Genomic DNA, 16,356 nt, shown 5'->3' with positions numbered 1-16,356 from the left:
AGCCGGCAATAAAGAGTAAGGAATGAAAAGAATCAAGGGGAAGGGCCTAAAAAAGGGAATCCACACCAGAAAAGCTTCAGACGAACTCCGTGACCCCTAGACCTAAAACCTGCAAAAGCTTCAATTAGAAAACAAATCCATCAAGACTAAACAGAGACAAAAATGCAGAAAATAAAGAGAGGATTGGATCCTTGGTCGTTCTGACTTTAACTGGTGGTTCAGTCAGTGGTCTTGATTTCCATACGGTGGTTTACGAGAATGAAAGGAAGATCCGACAACTATGTTTTGGGCCTTTTAGTTTTTTTCAGTCTTGGTTGGAAATTGCAAGGAGATGACAAACACAAAAAAGGGCGAGCAACTATAGAGGATAGTGATAGCCGTGGCCCATGTTGTGGCCAAAATTTCAGTTTGGTGGGAAGGACGGCAATGATGTTTTTGCAGGAAAGGAATCGGAACCAAAAATCACAATATTCCAAGTGACTTTGCTGGAGAGATCATTAGAAAAGTTACAAGTGGTAATGATGAGTCAGCCCATTTTGCCTTCAATCATGGATCATTAATTGGGCCAAAGTCTTCATATTCACTTGACCCATATATGCTTTGGATTCCGTTTGCTTTAGGTTTTAGTCTAGAATTGGTAATTCTTTTTTATACCTTTTTTATTATTTATTTCGTTCTTGTTAGATTTAAAAAATAATAATAATAATAATAAATAAATAAATCTTTTAAAAAAATCTTCATAAAAAAGGTTTTCAAAATAAAAAAATAATAATAAAAAATAAATTTTTTTTGAAGGTTTTACTGTTTTCTTTATGTAATAAAAGTAATAATTCAAGGCTTGGATAATTTGAAATCAAAATTGGTACCATCCTTGGATAAGCACTGCGAGGGTGCTACAACATTCCCCAACTGTAATCGACTTTCGAATCTAACCTCTATTTTACCAACTAACATCAATCAGGTGGCTAATCACACCTAAACAAAAAATATTTGTAGCGACTCTCTTTCATCTATGTCTAGCGATAGGTCCATGGATCTATATGTTATGACAGCTTGGGTAAATAAATTAAACCCATCTAAGAGGGCAAGGTCTCATTGTAGCACAAGAGTGAGTCATTTAATACTTACATATTACAAGCTAGGTATTTACTTATACTGAGCATGTTAAAATGGATTAAAAAAAGATTGATAAAAAGGTTTCATGCTAAAAGGGTTGGAATGGAGTCATACAAAAGCCCTATTTGTCCAAATATTCAAGACAAACTTGAAAGGATAAAAAATGACTCATTCAATTTTTAGTTTCAACTGGTAGGTTGAAGCATGAATTTGAATGTGGTACAACTAGCATGTTGTGAACTTGGCTGAACAAAGTTGTACTAACAAGTATTAAGATTTGACTGAAATCTCTTGTAAGCATGTTGTTTCAGTTATTTTCAAGAACAGAAAGAAACTAGAAGTTATGTTCATTCTTGCCATACTAAAGAGACCTACATAAAGACTATAATAGCATTACTAACCCTATTCCAAGACAACATAAATAGGTTACAAATAACCATCTTTTAACTCTTCTAATCATTTATAAACTACTAGGTAAACCAAGAAAATTAAGAAAGAGAGCATTTGATAAACCACAAAATCTTTACAAATTGTCTAAGAGGAATAAACCACTAACTGTGAAAATTATGGTAAAAAAGGACACAATATAAGATGTTGCAAAGTATTAGTGGTAGGATAGACTCCATGGCTAGTAAGGATAAGTTGAAGAGGTTAAGGACCCATACTTAGGTAATAATTTTAGATTTATTATGATATACACACATATATGTAATATGACTTAGGTGAATCTTTTGTTGTTTAGTTAAGGTTGTTTTTACTGTTTTTGTTTATCTTAAGTGTTTTAGAACAAAATGCTGTTTACAGTTGTAAAGTTAAGGCTGTTTTTGCTATTTCTATTTATTTTATTATTTTTGAATGAATGAGGTAATTTTATGATGTTTAAGTAATCGTTATCAGGTAAACTTCTAGAATATTAACTTTGTATAAATAACAAGCATTGAGGATAGCAATTATAGAAGCATTCTATAAAGATGTTTAATTTTGGATTTTTGTATCGAATTGTATTAGATTGGTTTAGATTGTTCTTAGTGTGATATTTTTTAACCTTTATATGGTTATTTGATAGGTTACTCAAAATTTTGTATCTTTTTCAGCGATAAGTTTAAGAGGAAGGGCTATTGGTATGACTAATAAAGGCAAAGGTAGATCCAAAAAACTTCTTTTTGATACTGGTAAAAGAAAAAATGCTAGTACATTTAGTTTAAGAGAAAAAACTATTTCTAATGTTGGTACAAAAGAAAGAACTAATGCCAATGTTGGCACGGGAAGAAGGGGTATTGAAAGTGTTGATGCATAAGTTCTTGTTATTGTTATAACTTCAGATTTTGGCACAAATTCAATGGGAAAAGTTGCTAGATATGTTACCAAAGGAAGATAAACTTTTAGGTAAAAAGTTACTTTAATTAGATGAAGGGGTAGGACTATTGTTGGTGGTAACCATGCATCTGGTAGGCAATCAGTTGACAATCACACTACTGGCACAAATTAAGAAACTATTAACCAAAAAGCTGGTAGCCAAACAACTAGTAGCTAAGGAGTTTGGGTGTAATCTGGGAATAATTCTTACATGTTATTATGATGATGTATATTGATGTATAATTCTTGTTAGTTGAAAGTTAAGAATTAGTTTAGGGTATAGTTCTTTTTGAATGGATGTTTATAAACCAATAGTTATGGTATAGTTCTTTTTGGGTGAATGTGGATAAACCAGTTTAAAGTATAGTCTTTTTTTATTTATAGCCAATATTTTTACAGGTTTCATAATGTACAATGTTGCTCAGTTAAAGTAAAACTCGTTTTTAATATCAATATGAATTTTTTGCCTTTATGTTCTTTCTTATGTTTCTTAATCAAACATAATATTGATAATAGAAATATGGTTGTTTGCAAATGTAGTTATTGGGTGTTTGCAAATGTGGTAATTAATGGAAATTCACTTTTTACAGTTTTAGTGTTTGTGTAACAAATCAAATAACACAATTAGAATATAAAATATATATATATATATATTAACCACATAGTTCATTGGATCATTTCTACAAGCACGTGGTACAACTAAAGCATTAACTCATTCCTACTAACATCAATATTGGAAAATCAATTCTTTAATTCCAGAAATTAGTTTCTACAATTTCTTAGGCAAAAATGATCATATAAAATTACTATAAACAAAACAAGAACACTTAAACAAATTAAAAACACCATTTTTTTTCCTTTAATATAAGTTCCAGCAAGTTCTTTCTTCAATTTCAGCTCTCTTTTTTTACTTTAACTAATTTTTCTTGCGAACTCATTTTTTTTTTTACTGAACATAAAACTAATTTTTTAAATAATTCTTGCTTCTTTGAATTTGACATGGAAATCTCATATTCTATTTTCTTGATTGTTTTTTCCAATTTAACTTTTTATTTTTTTATAGAAATCACATGATAATTTATCCACTCACTGGAAGAAATCACATTTTTAAGTTTCCTAACAAGAAATATAAGATTATATATATTATTTTTAAATCCTAAAAGCTATTTTAAGATTAAATGAAGTACATCTTACCTCAAATTTACCACACTTATAAAATTTTCACACTAAGTTGTTTCTTGTTCCAAATGTTTTTATAGGTGATTCCACATCACAATAACATATTTTCTAACATTTGATCCTCCACTTGCTAAAGATTGTGAAGAATTCATGCTTTCCCACTAATTTTTCTTTCAAAAGTTTGAATATGAAAAATAGCAAAACAAATAAAAAGGATAGGGGAAAAAGCTTGGGGGTTTATATGACTTAGACGTTAATAGTGTTAATGAATAGTAACTAGAATGACATGCATAAACATATCAGTGTGGTTATGTGTTACATTTTAAACCTTATGGGACAAATTCAAATCGTGTTTAACTAGAGTGTATATACATATATATATGTAATTTACGCATAAAAAAAATTGAAACCTCTTTATGCTTTTTGCAGTCTACAATACATACAAATTTAGGTCATGTTTGGTGCATAGGATGATGGATATGATAGTATGATAATCATTCTGTATTATGCTTAGTTTATATCTAATTAAAAGGAATAGGATTATAAGAAGGATTATCATCCTCTTAGTATAGGATGATTCAATTTTCTTAAAGTGTAGAGGATTATTTTTAATTTATGAGATTAAACTTATATGTCCTATTATACTTTTAAAAATTATATCAATAATTTAAATTATATAAACTTTGAAGAAGGATAATTTTGACAAATAAATAAATTATCCGATCTTAATCTTTGCACACATTAAACGTAAGATATGATGATATTATTAATTTAATCTTATTCATAATATCATTTTATCATATCTTATCATAATTATGTATACTAAACATGACTTTATATTCTTTAAGTGAAGCAAACTAATGAAGTACACTAAGAATCACCATATATGAGGTTTTTCTTTTTATCTTTTTAATCCACTCTTTTTTTTTAGTTTTCATTCGTATTTTTCATTATACAGTTTTTCTTTAGTTTGTTTGGGTTCTTAGAAAACAGAGGAAAATGAAAGAAAAAAAAAGTTAAACATGAAATTTCATTGGCACTATTGACTGTTTACTTTTTTGTTTTTGTTTTTAAAGCTATAACTGCTTTTTTTTTTTTTTAGGTTTTCTCTATTTTTATATAATTTTTTTTATACAAAGAGAGGGTTTGAAAGGCTTCAAATTTTACTATTTTGCTTTATTTCTTTTTCAAATGATTTTATTTTTGTGAGAGAGGTTGATGTGAGGATATTTCGTTAAATTTTCTTTTATTATGCAAATTGAATTTTAATTTTGCATGGTCTTAATGCTTAAGGTCTTTGAACATGATGATTTTCATAATTTCTTAATTGAAGAGAAATCATACCTTAATCCATAATTAATTTTTTTAGAAATGGTGTTTTATAATTTTGTTTTTCTCTTTCTTAACGCTTTGACTTAACGCACATTTTTTATAGATAGAATGCATCAATTTATAAGCTGAGAAAGTGAAACGATTTCTTTCATTCATTAATTGCATTCAATTCATATGTGTTATCAACATATGAATTATAAACAAAATTTTCTTTTGTTTACATTGCATTCATTGTTTCATGAAATAAAACTATCATTCATTATAATTAAAAATCTTTTAGTTTAATAACGTTTATTAAACAAAAGTTTTGTTTATATTAATTAAACAAAACCTTTGTTTTAATTATCAAGTTTAATAAATTCAATACTTATTAAATTATAATAATTAACTTAACTTATTTTTTTAAGTTATTAAATCATAAATAAATAAAGATATTTTTTAAAGTTAGAAAATGGCCATATAAGCCATATAATATCTAACATTCTTCCACTTGGCCTACGTGGAATTGTTCAATTTTATGGTTTAATAATAAAACATAATAGCTAAGTTATTTTTTAAATCATAAATCATCATTGAGCAAAAACTAAAAGATTATAGCGGTTGTATGTCTTTAACTTGCCATAATTCCTTTTATGTATCATATTATTATATATATACTTATCAAGACCTTTAATAAGAGATGCTATAATGTTCAATAATGTCTTTGTTAAAGATAAATCATGTTCATATTCATATAATTCAATCATGTATATATACTAACATAATGGAACATGATGTATTAATATGTCAGAAACAGTACTTAAAAGAGCTTGGATAGTCAAATTCATAAAGAAAATAAAAATTTACCATAATGTCAATAATGATTTTCAATAATACCCATTCTTTCGATATGTTCATTAAATATCTTTGGTGGCAAACCTTTTGTTAACAGATCCACACCCGTAAGATTGGTGTTAATGTATTTAATTGATACTTTTTGCTTTTGGACTTCTTCTTTAACAGTAAAATATTTCAATATCATGTATTTAGTACCTTTCAAATACTTGTTATTTTTTAGAAAAAAAGATTGCTACTATATTATCACAATAAATTTTCAATGGCTTAGCAATACTATCGACACTTTCAAGTTCTAAAGTAAAATTTTGTAACTATAAATCATGAACAGTAGCCTCAAAGCATGCCATAAATTTAACTTCCCTAGTGAATGCAGCAATGATGGATTGCTTCACATTTTTTCATGAGATTGCTCCATTGGTTAAAAGAAATAAGTAGCCAAATGTGGATTTTCTATTAACCACATACAAAGCAAAATCTGAATCTGAATATCTTATCACTTCAAGATGGTTGGACCTCTTATAAGTAAGTCATAATCTTTCATTCCTTGCAAGTATCTAAATATTTTCTTTACAATCCAATGATCTAATCTTGGATTACTTTGATACCTACTTAGTATTCTGACACTAAAACTAATGTCTAGTCTGATACAAGTTTGGACATACATCAAGCTGCCAACGATAGATGCATAAAGAATTTGTCCTATTTGTTTGCATTCCAATTCACTTTTTGGGCATTGCATAAGGCTTAATTAATCTCTTTTTTTAATTAGAATAACATTTATAGAGCTTTTTTTTCATTTTAAATCTCTTTAGAATTCTATTAATATATGTTTTCTTAAACAATTTTAACAATTCTTATGATATATCACAAAATATTTCAATTCCAATTACATAAGATGCCTCACCCATATATTTCATTTCAAAATTCTTAGAGAGAAATTTCTTGGTTTCATGTAATAAGCTAATATCATTTGTAGCAAGCAAAATATCATTAACATACAGAATCAAAAATATAAACTTACTCCTACCGACCTTTAGATATATACACTGATCAATAATATTTTTCTTAAATCTAAAGAAAGTGATAGTATTATTGAACTTAAGATACTATTGTTGGGAAGTTTGTTTAAGTCCATATATTGACTTCTTAAGTTTACACACTATGTGTTCATTTTCTTTAACTAAAAAACCCTCGAATTGGTCTATTTAAACTTCTTTCTCTAAATTCCTATTAAAAAAAGTTGTTTTTATATCTATTTGATGTAGTTTTAAGTCATAATGAGCCACTATTGCCATAATAATTTTAAATAAGTCTTTTTTAGAAATCGAAGAAAATGTCTTTTTATAGTCAATGCCATTTTTTTTTAGTAAAACCTTTGGCAACAAGTCTAACTTTGTATCGCTCAATATTGCCATTTGAGTCATGTTTGGTCTTGAAGAACCATTACACCCAACTCTTTTACAACTTTCAAACAATTTAACAATATCCTAAACATTATTGTGATCCATTGATTCTAGCTCTTTATCATGGCATCTAACCATTCAATAGAATTAATACTTTCTATGACTTGTGAAAATGAAACTAAATCTTCATCAATCCTTATGTCAAATTCTGACTCTTTTAGATAAAACACATATTCATCAAAAATAGTAGATCTCTTTTGCCTTTGAGACTTTTTTAATGCTACCTTATATGGTTCATCAATTGTAGGTTCATGGGAAACAATTTCATTATGGTGTGTTTTATCATTTATTTGTTGTTCTTGTAAATTGTTAAATTGTTCAACAATTATTTAAGAAGTTATAGGTAAAGGGATTTGTATCCTAACTTCTTGAAGTTTCACTTTGCATGGTTTCACACTCCCATTTGTTTCACCATTTTCAATGAACCTAGCATTTCTAGTTTCAATAATTCTTGTACTATGGTTAGGATAGTAAAATTTATAAATTTTAAAATTTTCTAAATAACCAATAACCAATGAAAAATCCACTGATTATTCTTGAATCTAGTTTCTTTTCATATGGATTATAAATTTTTACTTCTATCAAGTAGCCCCAAACATTTACGTGCCTTAAATTGGTTTTCTTTCCTATCCATAATTTGAAAGAAGTCTTTAGAAGTACCTTACTAGGAACCTTGTTTAACAAATACATGATGATTTTTAAAAACATACATCCATAAAGATAAGGGTAAAGAAAAATTGCTTAACATGCTTCTAACCATGTCATTAAGGTACGACTATGTTTTTCTACAACATCTTTTTGTTACGGTGTACCTGGCATTGTGTATTAAGCACATATGCCATACTTTTGAAGGAATTTAGCAAATGGACCAGGACATTATTCATTTTCATCATACATTCTATAATTTTCACCCCCTCTGTCAGATTTGACAATTTTTACCTTGTTGTCTAATTGTCTTTCAACCTTATTAATAAATACCACTAAGGCATTTATTGATTAAGATTTTTCATGCAATCTATAACATGAAAAATCGTCAATAGAGGTGATAAAATACTTTTCTCTACTAAAAAATGAAACATCAAAAGGTCTCCACTAAAAGAGCTATGTGCTTTTTGTAATTGCTTTCTTAATTGTGTGTTTTGTGTATTTTCCCTTAATACAATCTACATAAATACTAAGATCAGTGAAATCCAAATGAGGAAGTATTTCATTCTTTATCAATATTTGTATTCTTTCTTTGGATATATGACCCAAACATTTATGCCATAAGTAAACTAAATTTTCATTCATTAAACCATGTTTAGTACCAATATTATGATGTAAGGTCAACAAGGTCTCAACAAAAAGGTTATCAATATTTAATTTGTATAAACAATCACATAGAATACTAAAACCAATAAAATGATTATGTTTAAATAAATTGAAACATCAATTTTCAAACTTAAAGGAATATCCAGACGTATCAAGTTTAGACAAAGAAACTAGATTTTGAGAAATGAAAGAAACATAAAGAAATTGTATCTAGTGTTTAAAATTAAACAGTAAGTTTCAATAGCTTCAACTATAGCTTTGACTCGATTTTCCATAAAAATAAAATTTTCATTTGAATTTACAGTTTTGGTTGTAAGAAATCCCTTTTCTTTATATTTTAGATAATTTTTCTGATAGTCTAGACATTTTGCAGAAATAATATTTATCTTTTTTTTGTTCCTTCTTGTGGATTTAGGCAAATGACGCATTAATCTCTAATGGTCCTTTATAGTCCTTTCCATTTTTCTTTACAGGTTTCTTTTTAGCTCATGGTTGGCCCATGAGATTACTTGACTGAATTCCTTACTTCCTAAGCCTTGTTTCCTCTTGAATAAGTATACTTTGTAGTTCAATCACATTTCATTATCCTTTACAGTATTGTAATTTATTTGGAATGGACCATTCCTATGGATAAAACTTTCAATTATCTTTTATAGTGGCAAGAAATTTATAACAAATTGTAAAATAAAACTTTCACTCACTTCCATTCCTATGGATCTTAATCTTATTGCTATGTTTGACATTTTAGTGACATGCTCATGCGTGGTACGAGAACCATCAAATTTCATGGTAGTTAATGTACCCATTAATGTCCTAGCAAGTGACTTATTAGCAGAGTTAGATTGAGATATATTATTCACAAACTTTAAAAATTCTTTAGCATTATTAGTTTTAGGAACCATTGACATAATGTTGTTTGTTATTGTCATTTGCATGAACATTAAACTTAGTCTATTTGATCTTTTTCAAGCATTATGAAAGGACTTTTGTTCAGTACTGTTAGAATAAGTAATAGTAGCAGGCCTATCAGTCAAGAGTACCAAATCAAGATCTAAAATATCTAGATGACACTGGACTTGTTCACACCATTCAGAAAAATTAAGTCCATTGAACTTTATAATAGACAAAGTTTACGAATGAAAAGAAACAAGAATAGATACTGCAAAATAGATAGAATGCTCATACATTAATGTTTTGAGTTGTAACTTAAATACATAATACAAATTCAAATAACATTCATATAAACATTAAATGTACATTGAACTTTCCTTTTGAGTGATCCAAAAATGTACAACAATAAACATAATTGATGCTTAATTTTGGTTTTACATAATTGACAATTATATATACTTCAGTTAAACAGACTTGCTATCATTGGATATGCAAAAATATTTAATAAATTATATTAATAAACCGTGATCATGTTTATGATTGTAAAATTAACCAATCTACCTTTGGGCGATCCTTAAATGTTTTATAATCACTAAACTTCAATTTACTCAATAAATATATATGTATCATCATATCATCTCATTTATAGCATCACATAATCATGAGTAATTGAATTTTTTTTATTTAATTTGACATCTATAAAATATTTTCAATTTGGCCACTTTGGTGCCTAATTAATTATACATACTATATATCTCAAAATAAATGATCATAATAATTATTTTAATAATAATAGACATAATGATAATCTAAACATAATATGTAGATGGTATTACTATCTTAGTAAATAAAATACCAAAAAACTATTATACATAAATTTCACATAATTGTTGTATCACACATATATAGTAAAATGCAACATATAAATATAAATATATATATATATATATATATATTATGACAGGTAGATAGGCATAAATAATCAAAGATTCATTTACATTAATGGCTTTCATAATTATTGTTAAAATTCAAAATATTTAATTATATTACTTACAATTTAATGACTATTAAGTTTCATTTATTTTGTCTTACATTTATTATGCACCTTTATTACTTTTTTTTTAACGTTTTATACATCTTTTAATATATATATATATATATATATATTCATTAATCTAATAAATATATATTCATTATGTTATTCATTTAATAAATATGGTCTATTACCATATTTAATTTATGTAAGGATATAAGTTGCTATTTGCTTTTAGATACATTATAATTGAATACTACAGTACCATTATTAACTTGTAAGAAATTTTGAAATTCTAAATTTTCAACAAAATATGAAACAAATTACCAATGAATAACAATGTGAAAATAAATCATAAAAGAAAAAAATATATAAAGTAAATTTTTTTTAAAGAAAAATCACAAATTCTTAAACTAAAGGCTCTAATTCAACATGCTAGATTTTCTTTTATTATGCAAACTAAATCTTAATTTTGTATAGTCTTAATGCTCAAAATCTTAGAACAAAATGATTTTCATAATTTCCTAATTGAAGAAAAATCATACCTTGATCCATAATTATTTTTTTTTAGAAATAATGTTTTATAATTTTGTTTTTCTCTCTTTTGATCCTTTGACTTAACACACATTCTTGATGGATCGAATTATAGAGTGAAGCGATTTTTTTCATTCGTTAATTGCATTCAATTCATACGTTCTATTAATGTATAAATTATAAATAAAATTTTCTTTTGTTTACATTGCATTTGTTTCATAAAACAAAATTCTTATTCATTATAATTAAAACTCTTTTAGTTTAATAACTTTTATTAAGCAAAAGTTTTGTTTACATTAGTTAAACAAAACCTTTGTTTTAATTATCAAGTTTAATAAATTCAATATTTATTAAATTATAATAATTAGCTTAACTTATTTTCTTAAGTTATTAAACCATAAATAAATAAAAATATTTTTTAAAATTAGATAATGGCCGTGTAGGCCACATAATATCTAAAATGTTTTTCTCTGTTAATCAGTTTCAAAAAGTCGATAAGAAAAGTAGAGAAAAAATGTGTAAATGACAAAGCAAAGTTGGGATGAACGGTAGTACTGGATTGAGGGGGCCTTGGCCCTCCAAAAATTTTAAGTTCTAACATTTATGTTATGATAAAATTAAATGGCCCCCTCGAACTAAAATCATTAATTTTATTTAATTTTATGTAATTTTATAATTTAGTTTTATTCATTGAAATTAGGATATATTAAAATCATATTATTATTTATCTATTTATTTATCAATAAATTATTATCTACAAATTTTTAAATTTAAAAAAATTGTCATAAAGTTAAATCACAAAATATAAATTTAATAAAAGAAATTAACCTTTTAATTTTTCAAATAAAATTAAAGGTCTCCAATCAAGAATCAAACATAATTTTCTATGCTTTTTAATTGATTACAATTCCACTTTTCCATATAATTCTTCACATTTAATTTTATCTTAGATTTTTTTTCTCTATCATGTAATTTTTTTAACACAAAAGTCAAATTGAAATCACTTTATTTATAAGGTTAAAAAAACATCCTAACTTCTAATCTTAAAGTTTCAAACTTTATTCTTTTAATTATATAGTTAATTTTTCTTATTTTGATAAAAAAATATATATTATTTAACAGTTAATTTACTTATACTTTAAAAAAAAAAACTCACAATTGTAAAAAAAATTCATAATTTAAATAAAACTATTTATTTAATATATTATATTTTTTTATACATTGATTTATAAATCAATAAAATTTATAATTTTGAAAATATGGAGGTTTTGGTTTGAAGGGTAAATAAAAGTATGATTTTGAAGGGTTTCTCTTTGGGTAACTACCCAAGGAGTTGCTTTTGGTTAATTGCTATTTAATGCTGCAACTTGCGAATAAAAGACTAAAACTTTTTGAAAATAAGAAACCCTTTTGTTAGATATGGCTGAAATAGTAAATTGATACTCTCATTCTCATATAACTATTTATGAGATTTTTGTGTTGTTCAAAGTTGAAAAATTGTTGGGTTAAAGCATAGTTGTGGCCTCTTGGTTGGAGAATGTTGATGTCAGATCAGATGTTCCTTGTTTTGGAGTCTTTAGGGTTCTGGAATGATGGATTGTGAAATGTATTCTATCTGCTGAATGAGTGAGTTATTGGGATGACCGTGAATCCGTGATTGTTTGTTGGAAGTATAAATAACTTTCATCCCCTCTTCCAATTTAGTGCTTTTTCATACAAGGATATGACATTTATGTTCACCTGTGTTGCTCACCTGTTCTGATTCTTTAAAGAGATTTTTACTCGAATAATCTAAACAGTTTTACTTAAATAATCTAAACAACTTGTTAAAGTTTGACAACATTATCATTTCAATAAAGAAACTTGCATATTGATATTGATATAGTTTGCATATTTTCTTTATGCTATCCTTTCCGAAATTTATGAGGTTTGAACATGTTTAAATCGTGTAAGCATGTGTAGATCTGTCACATCTCTAGAATTTTTTATGTTGCTAAAATGGACAGTTTTTTTTCTCTGTCAGATCATGACCCCATCTTGATGTTGTTTCAGGCCATTTGTCTCTTAAATTATCAATTTTTATCAAACATCTGTAATGTAGATTTTCATGTTTAAGCCAGGCCAATCAGGACATCTTTTTCTACATAATATTTCTGTAAATATTTGAGTTGGAAGTAACTTATCTATTCCAGTAGTCTTTAGTCAGTTATGTTGTTTGGCTGGTAATACTTCATGTCGGAACATTGATGTTGAGGTGTTCTGGATTATGAAGCAATATATCAGGCTTTTAAGATTTGCTTCTTAGATTGGGTTAATATTTTTGAGTACAAAATAAATGTTCTTTAAAAGATTGATTAGAGCGTTTATATTTTCAACTTGTTTCTAAGTTTACATTTGGACATTTTCTATTGCAGCTGGCATCCTACGGTGAAATGGGCCCAGATGTCAGATGTAGTCTTCATAACTTTTGAGCTTCCTGATGCACAGGATGTGAAGCTTAAACAGGAGCCTGTAGGAAAATTTTTCTTCCCTGACACCATTGGAGTGGACAAGATTCCCTATGAAGTTGACATGGCTCTGCATGACCAAATTGTTGTTGATGTATGTCCACTGGTAAAATCTCAATTCTTTTGATTAATCTTTAACACATACTGCCTATAAAGTAATATTAGTCATTGTGATGCTTGCAGGAAAGTAAGGCTAGTGTTGGCAAGAGAAATATCTGTTACCTCGTGAAAAAGGCTGAGAACAAGTGGTGGAGCAGATTGCTGAAACAGGAGGGGAAACCTCCTGTGTTTTGGAAAGTTGATTGGGACCGATGGGTTGATGAAGGTGAGGAGGATCAAGACAATACGGGTAAGACTTATTTCCTCAATGTCTTATATGGTTTTTCACTGATATATTTTCATGGTGAAGGGTTTTCTTCATTAGTTGGACTCAATGGGGATTTTTGTTGCCATTGCTCTTGATATGAACTTTGGTGACTTTGACTTTTCTGTGAGTGGCAATGTCATCACCTAATTTTTAATGATTTTTTGAGTGCATCAAAATGGGACTTGAAACCATGTGCTTCTTTTTCCTTTGTGTTACAGAAGCTGAACATGGGTGGTGGTGAAGGCTTTTGTGCGGCCGAAGGTGAGGACGGTAAGTTTCATCATAATCCATCCAGTATCGGTTAGAATGTGCCGAGTTGCTATCTGGATTTTGAGTTGGAAGCATGTTTCCAAAGAACTAATTACTCTATTAGGTTAACTAATCATAATGTTTTCTCCTTGCAGATGATGACAGTGATACGGAAGAGGAAAATGTGGAAGAACTACCACCTTTGAAGAAAGACTGAACCTGAAGTCAAAAAAGGTTAAAACCGTTTTTGGCCCATGGTCATATCTAGATTTAGTTTTTACATACAAATATTATGAATGCTTTTATTTGTCTGAGGCCCCCTTTTTAGTGGAAACCTCTAGTCATTATGAGATTTGTAGATTGCGAGAGTTATAATTATCTCTATCAAACATCAGCTTATGGAATTATATATCTTGCTAGTATTGCAGTCTAAAACATGAGCTGTACTTCTTTATGGTCTTATATATTGTAAATGTTGAACTGGAATTAGGAAGGAATTTATTTTTTTTATTTGGATCGAGACATTTGGGTTGGAGGTTTTGAATTTTAAATTTATTAGATATCATCTATTAAGATGATTATATGAATTAATTGAATTAAATTTCAGATTTTAGTGAGATATTTTTAATGTAACCCATATGGATTGTTGCAGCAAAAGATGTGACGCAGAGCACTCTCATAATTGAGCACTTGTCATTGTGAGAATTTGGGTTTGGAAGGAGCTTTTGCCTTTCTATTTGTTGGAAAAGTGGGCCGAGTGGAGGACACACCCATTGACATCAGCTCTCATCAGGCACATTCCTTGCTCTGCTTTTGAGTTTTGCCAAAGTAATACTCAAAATGTTGCGATACTAATAACCCAATGATAAATAGCAACCCAGGCAAAATGGGGTTCTACTTTAAAGTAGGGCAATGAGTTAGAAAATTACTTGGGATCCAGACCCTTATCGACTATCTCTAAAAATCACCAAACATAGAATCTTCAGAGTCTGATGCTGGAGTATTAGATTTTTAGTTCTAGTAATCAAAGTTCAAATCTTGATAAAATCTTCCTTGATCATGTTTAAAACCAGTCTGATTCAGAGCATTGGCAAAGCTAGACTGGCTATCAAGGATCAGAATTCCACGAAAATGTTTTTCCAATAGGCGAATCCAATCACCACAATTCCATATTGATATATGTTCAAAACTGGGTTTGACATATGGACTTCCTCTCCTGTCATGGCAAATTGTTTCAAGCATTAAGATATCCCATACATTTTCTTCAGATCTATGGTAAGATAATAGAAAAACTCTCAATTTTTTTTTCTTAAACAATGGGATGTAAATGTTAAGCGAAATTCATCAAGAAAATCCTGTAATAACAGCAGAGCAGAGTAGAAATATGTCAACCAAACATAAGGTGGCCGTAAAGTGCACACCATCTCCCTCGTTTTTCCAAAATAGACCTGCAAATTACATAGATATATTCTCACTCGTACTGCCATTCACTAAGTTATCGATAATGCAACATGCAAAGACAATCAAAATGAAGAAAGTAGTCAACATACCTGATCCAACGAGTTCCTGAGCTTACCCTCCATTTCTTCTATCATCTTGCCCATGTTACAAAGATGAACATCAGCAACTGAGAGGTTCATGTTCATCCATGGACAAAGGTTAAGGTGAAAAAGAGGCATTTAGACCTTAACATAAACACACAAAGGATGGTCAACTGTAAATACAATTTTTTTTACTTAACTGCAAATACGTTAATTAAACAAGAATCTATGCTCCGTTCATGACATATCAATACCATCATGGAACAGTATAAAATTAAATTAGACATCAAGTTTTAAAACTCCAGATTTTTAGGGGGAAGAAGAAACTAAATATGAAGTCCTCTTATTGGGGATGGTACGAGGAACTTAACATTCTTCCTGCCTCTGTATTACTATGGCATTAAATTTATACAAATAAATTTTAATAATATCAGATTAATGACCCAGATAAATTGCACCAGGTATATTTAACTTTACAAATGCAATGCCCAAACTACTTTTTGTCTAAAGTTCCTCCTGTAGTTTTCTCCTCTTATTTATAATACAGAGGCCTTGTTCTCTTCAAATGTTTTGGCTAGTGGGTAGGGTATGTGGAACTGGTGGTACAGCTGTTGCCTTTATCCCCACACAAATCGTCTGT

At 28.3% G+C, this 16,356-nt stretch overlaps 2 protein-coding genes across 2 annotated transcripts; one reads left to right on the top strand and one right to left on the bottom strand.

Moving 5' to 3' along the window:
* The first annotated feature begins 258 nt into the window (after positions 1–258).
* On the top strand, positions 259–14,663 carry LOC111315167 (co-chaperone protein p23-1-like). Its single transcript, XM_089749330.1, has 6 exons — positions 259–476; positions 13,467–13,653; positions 13,743–13,908; positions 14,012–14,049; positions 14,145–14,196; positions 14,331–14,663. The coding sequence occupies exons 1-6, from the start codon at positions 259–261 to the stop codon at positions 14,390–14,392; spliced, it is 723 nt and encodes a 240-aa protein (XP_089605456.1). The 3' UTR covers positions 14,393–14,663.
* A 768-nt stretch (positions 14,664–15,431) lies between these two features.
* On the bottom strand, positions 15,432–15,822 carry LOC149513096 (F-actin-capping protein subunit beta-like). Its single transcript, XM_089749549.1, has 2 exons — positions 15,726–15,822; positions 15,432–15,623 (listed from the first exon to the last, which is right to left on the bottom strand). The coding sequence occupies exons 1-2, from the start codon at positions 15,819–15,821 to the stop codon at positions 15,471–15,473; spliced, it is 249 nt and encodes an 82-aa protein (XP_089605675.1). The 5' UTR covers position 15,822; the 3' UTR covers positions 15,432–15,470.
* Between the last annotated feature and the right edge of the window lie 534 nt (positions 15,823–16,356).

Source organism: Durio zibethinus, chromosome 20 (genome assembly GCF_047325235.1).
Source record: "Durio zibethinus cultivar Kanyao isolate XHJ-2024 chromosome 20, ASM4732523v1, whole genome shotgun sequence".
NCBI lineage: Eukaryota > Viridiplantae > Streptophyta > Magnoliopsida > Malvales > Malvaceae > Durio > Durio zibethinus.
The sequence above is the reverse complement of the archived record's forward strand: the minus strand, read 5'-3'. Positions and strand labels throughout refer to the sequence as shown.

Excerpts from the sequence above, each read along its gene's own strand:
- LOC111315167 (XM_089749330.1), top strand. The coding sequence starts at position 259 with ATGAAAGGAAGATCCGACAACTATGTTTTGGGCCTTTTAGTTTTTTTC. Across the intron at positions 13,654-13,742 it reads ATGACCAAATTGTTGTTGAT|GAAAGTAAGGCTAGTGTTGG; the intron begins GTATGTCCACTG and ends TGATGCTTGCAG. Across the intron at positions 14,197-14,330 it reads TGCGGCCGAAGGTGAGGACG|ATGATGACAGTGATACGGAA; the intron begins GTAAGTTTCATC and ends TTCTCCTTGCAG.
- LOC149513096 (XM_089749549.1), bottom strand. The coding sequence starts at position 15,821 with ATGAACATGAACCTCTCAGTTGCTGATGTTCATCTTTGTAACATGGGC. Across the intron at positions 15,624-15,725 it reads TCAGGAACTCGTTGGATCAG|GTCTATTTTGGAAAAACGAG; the intron begins GTATGTTGACTA and ends TGTAATTTGCAG.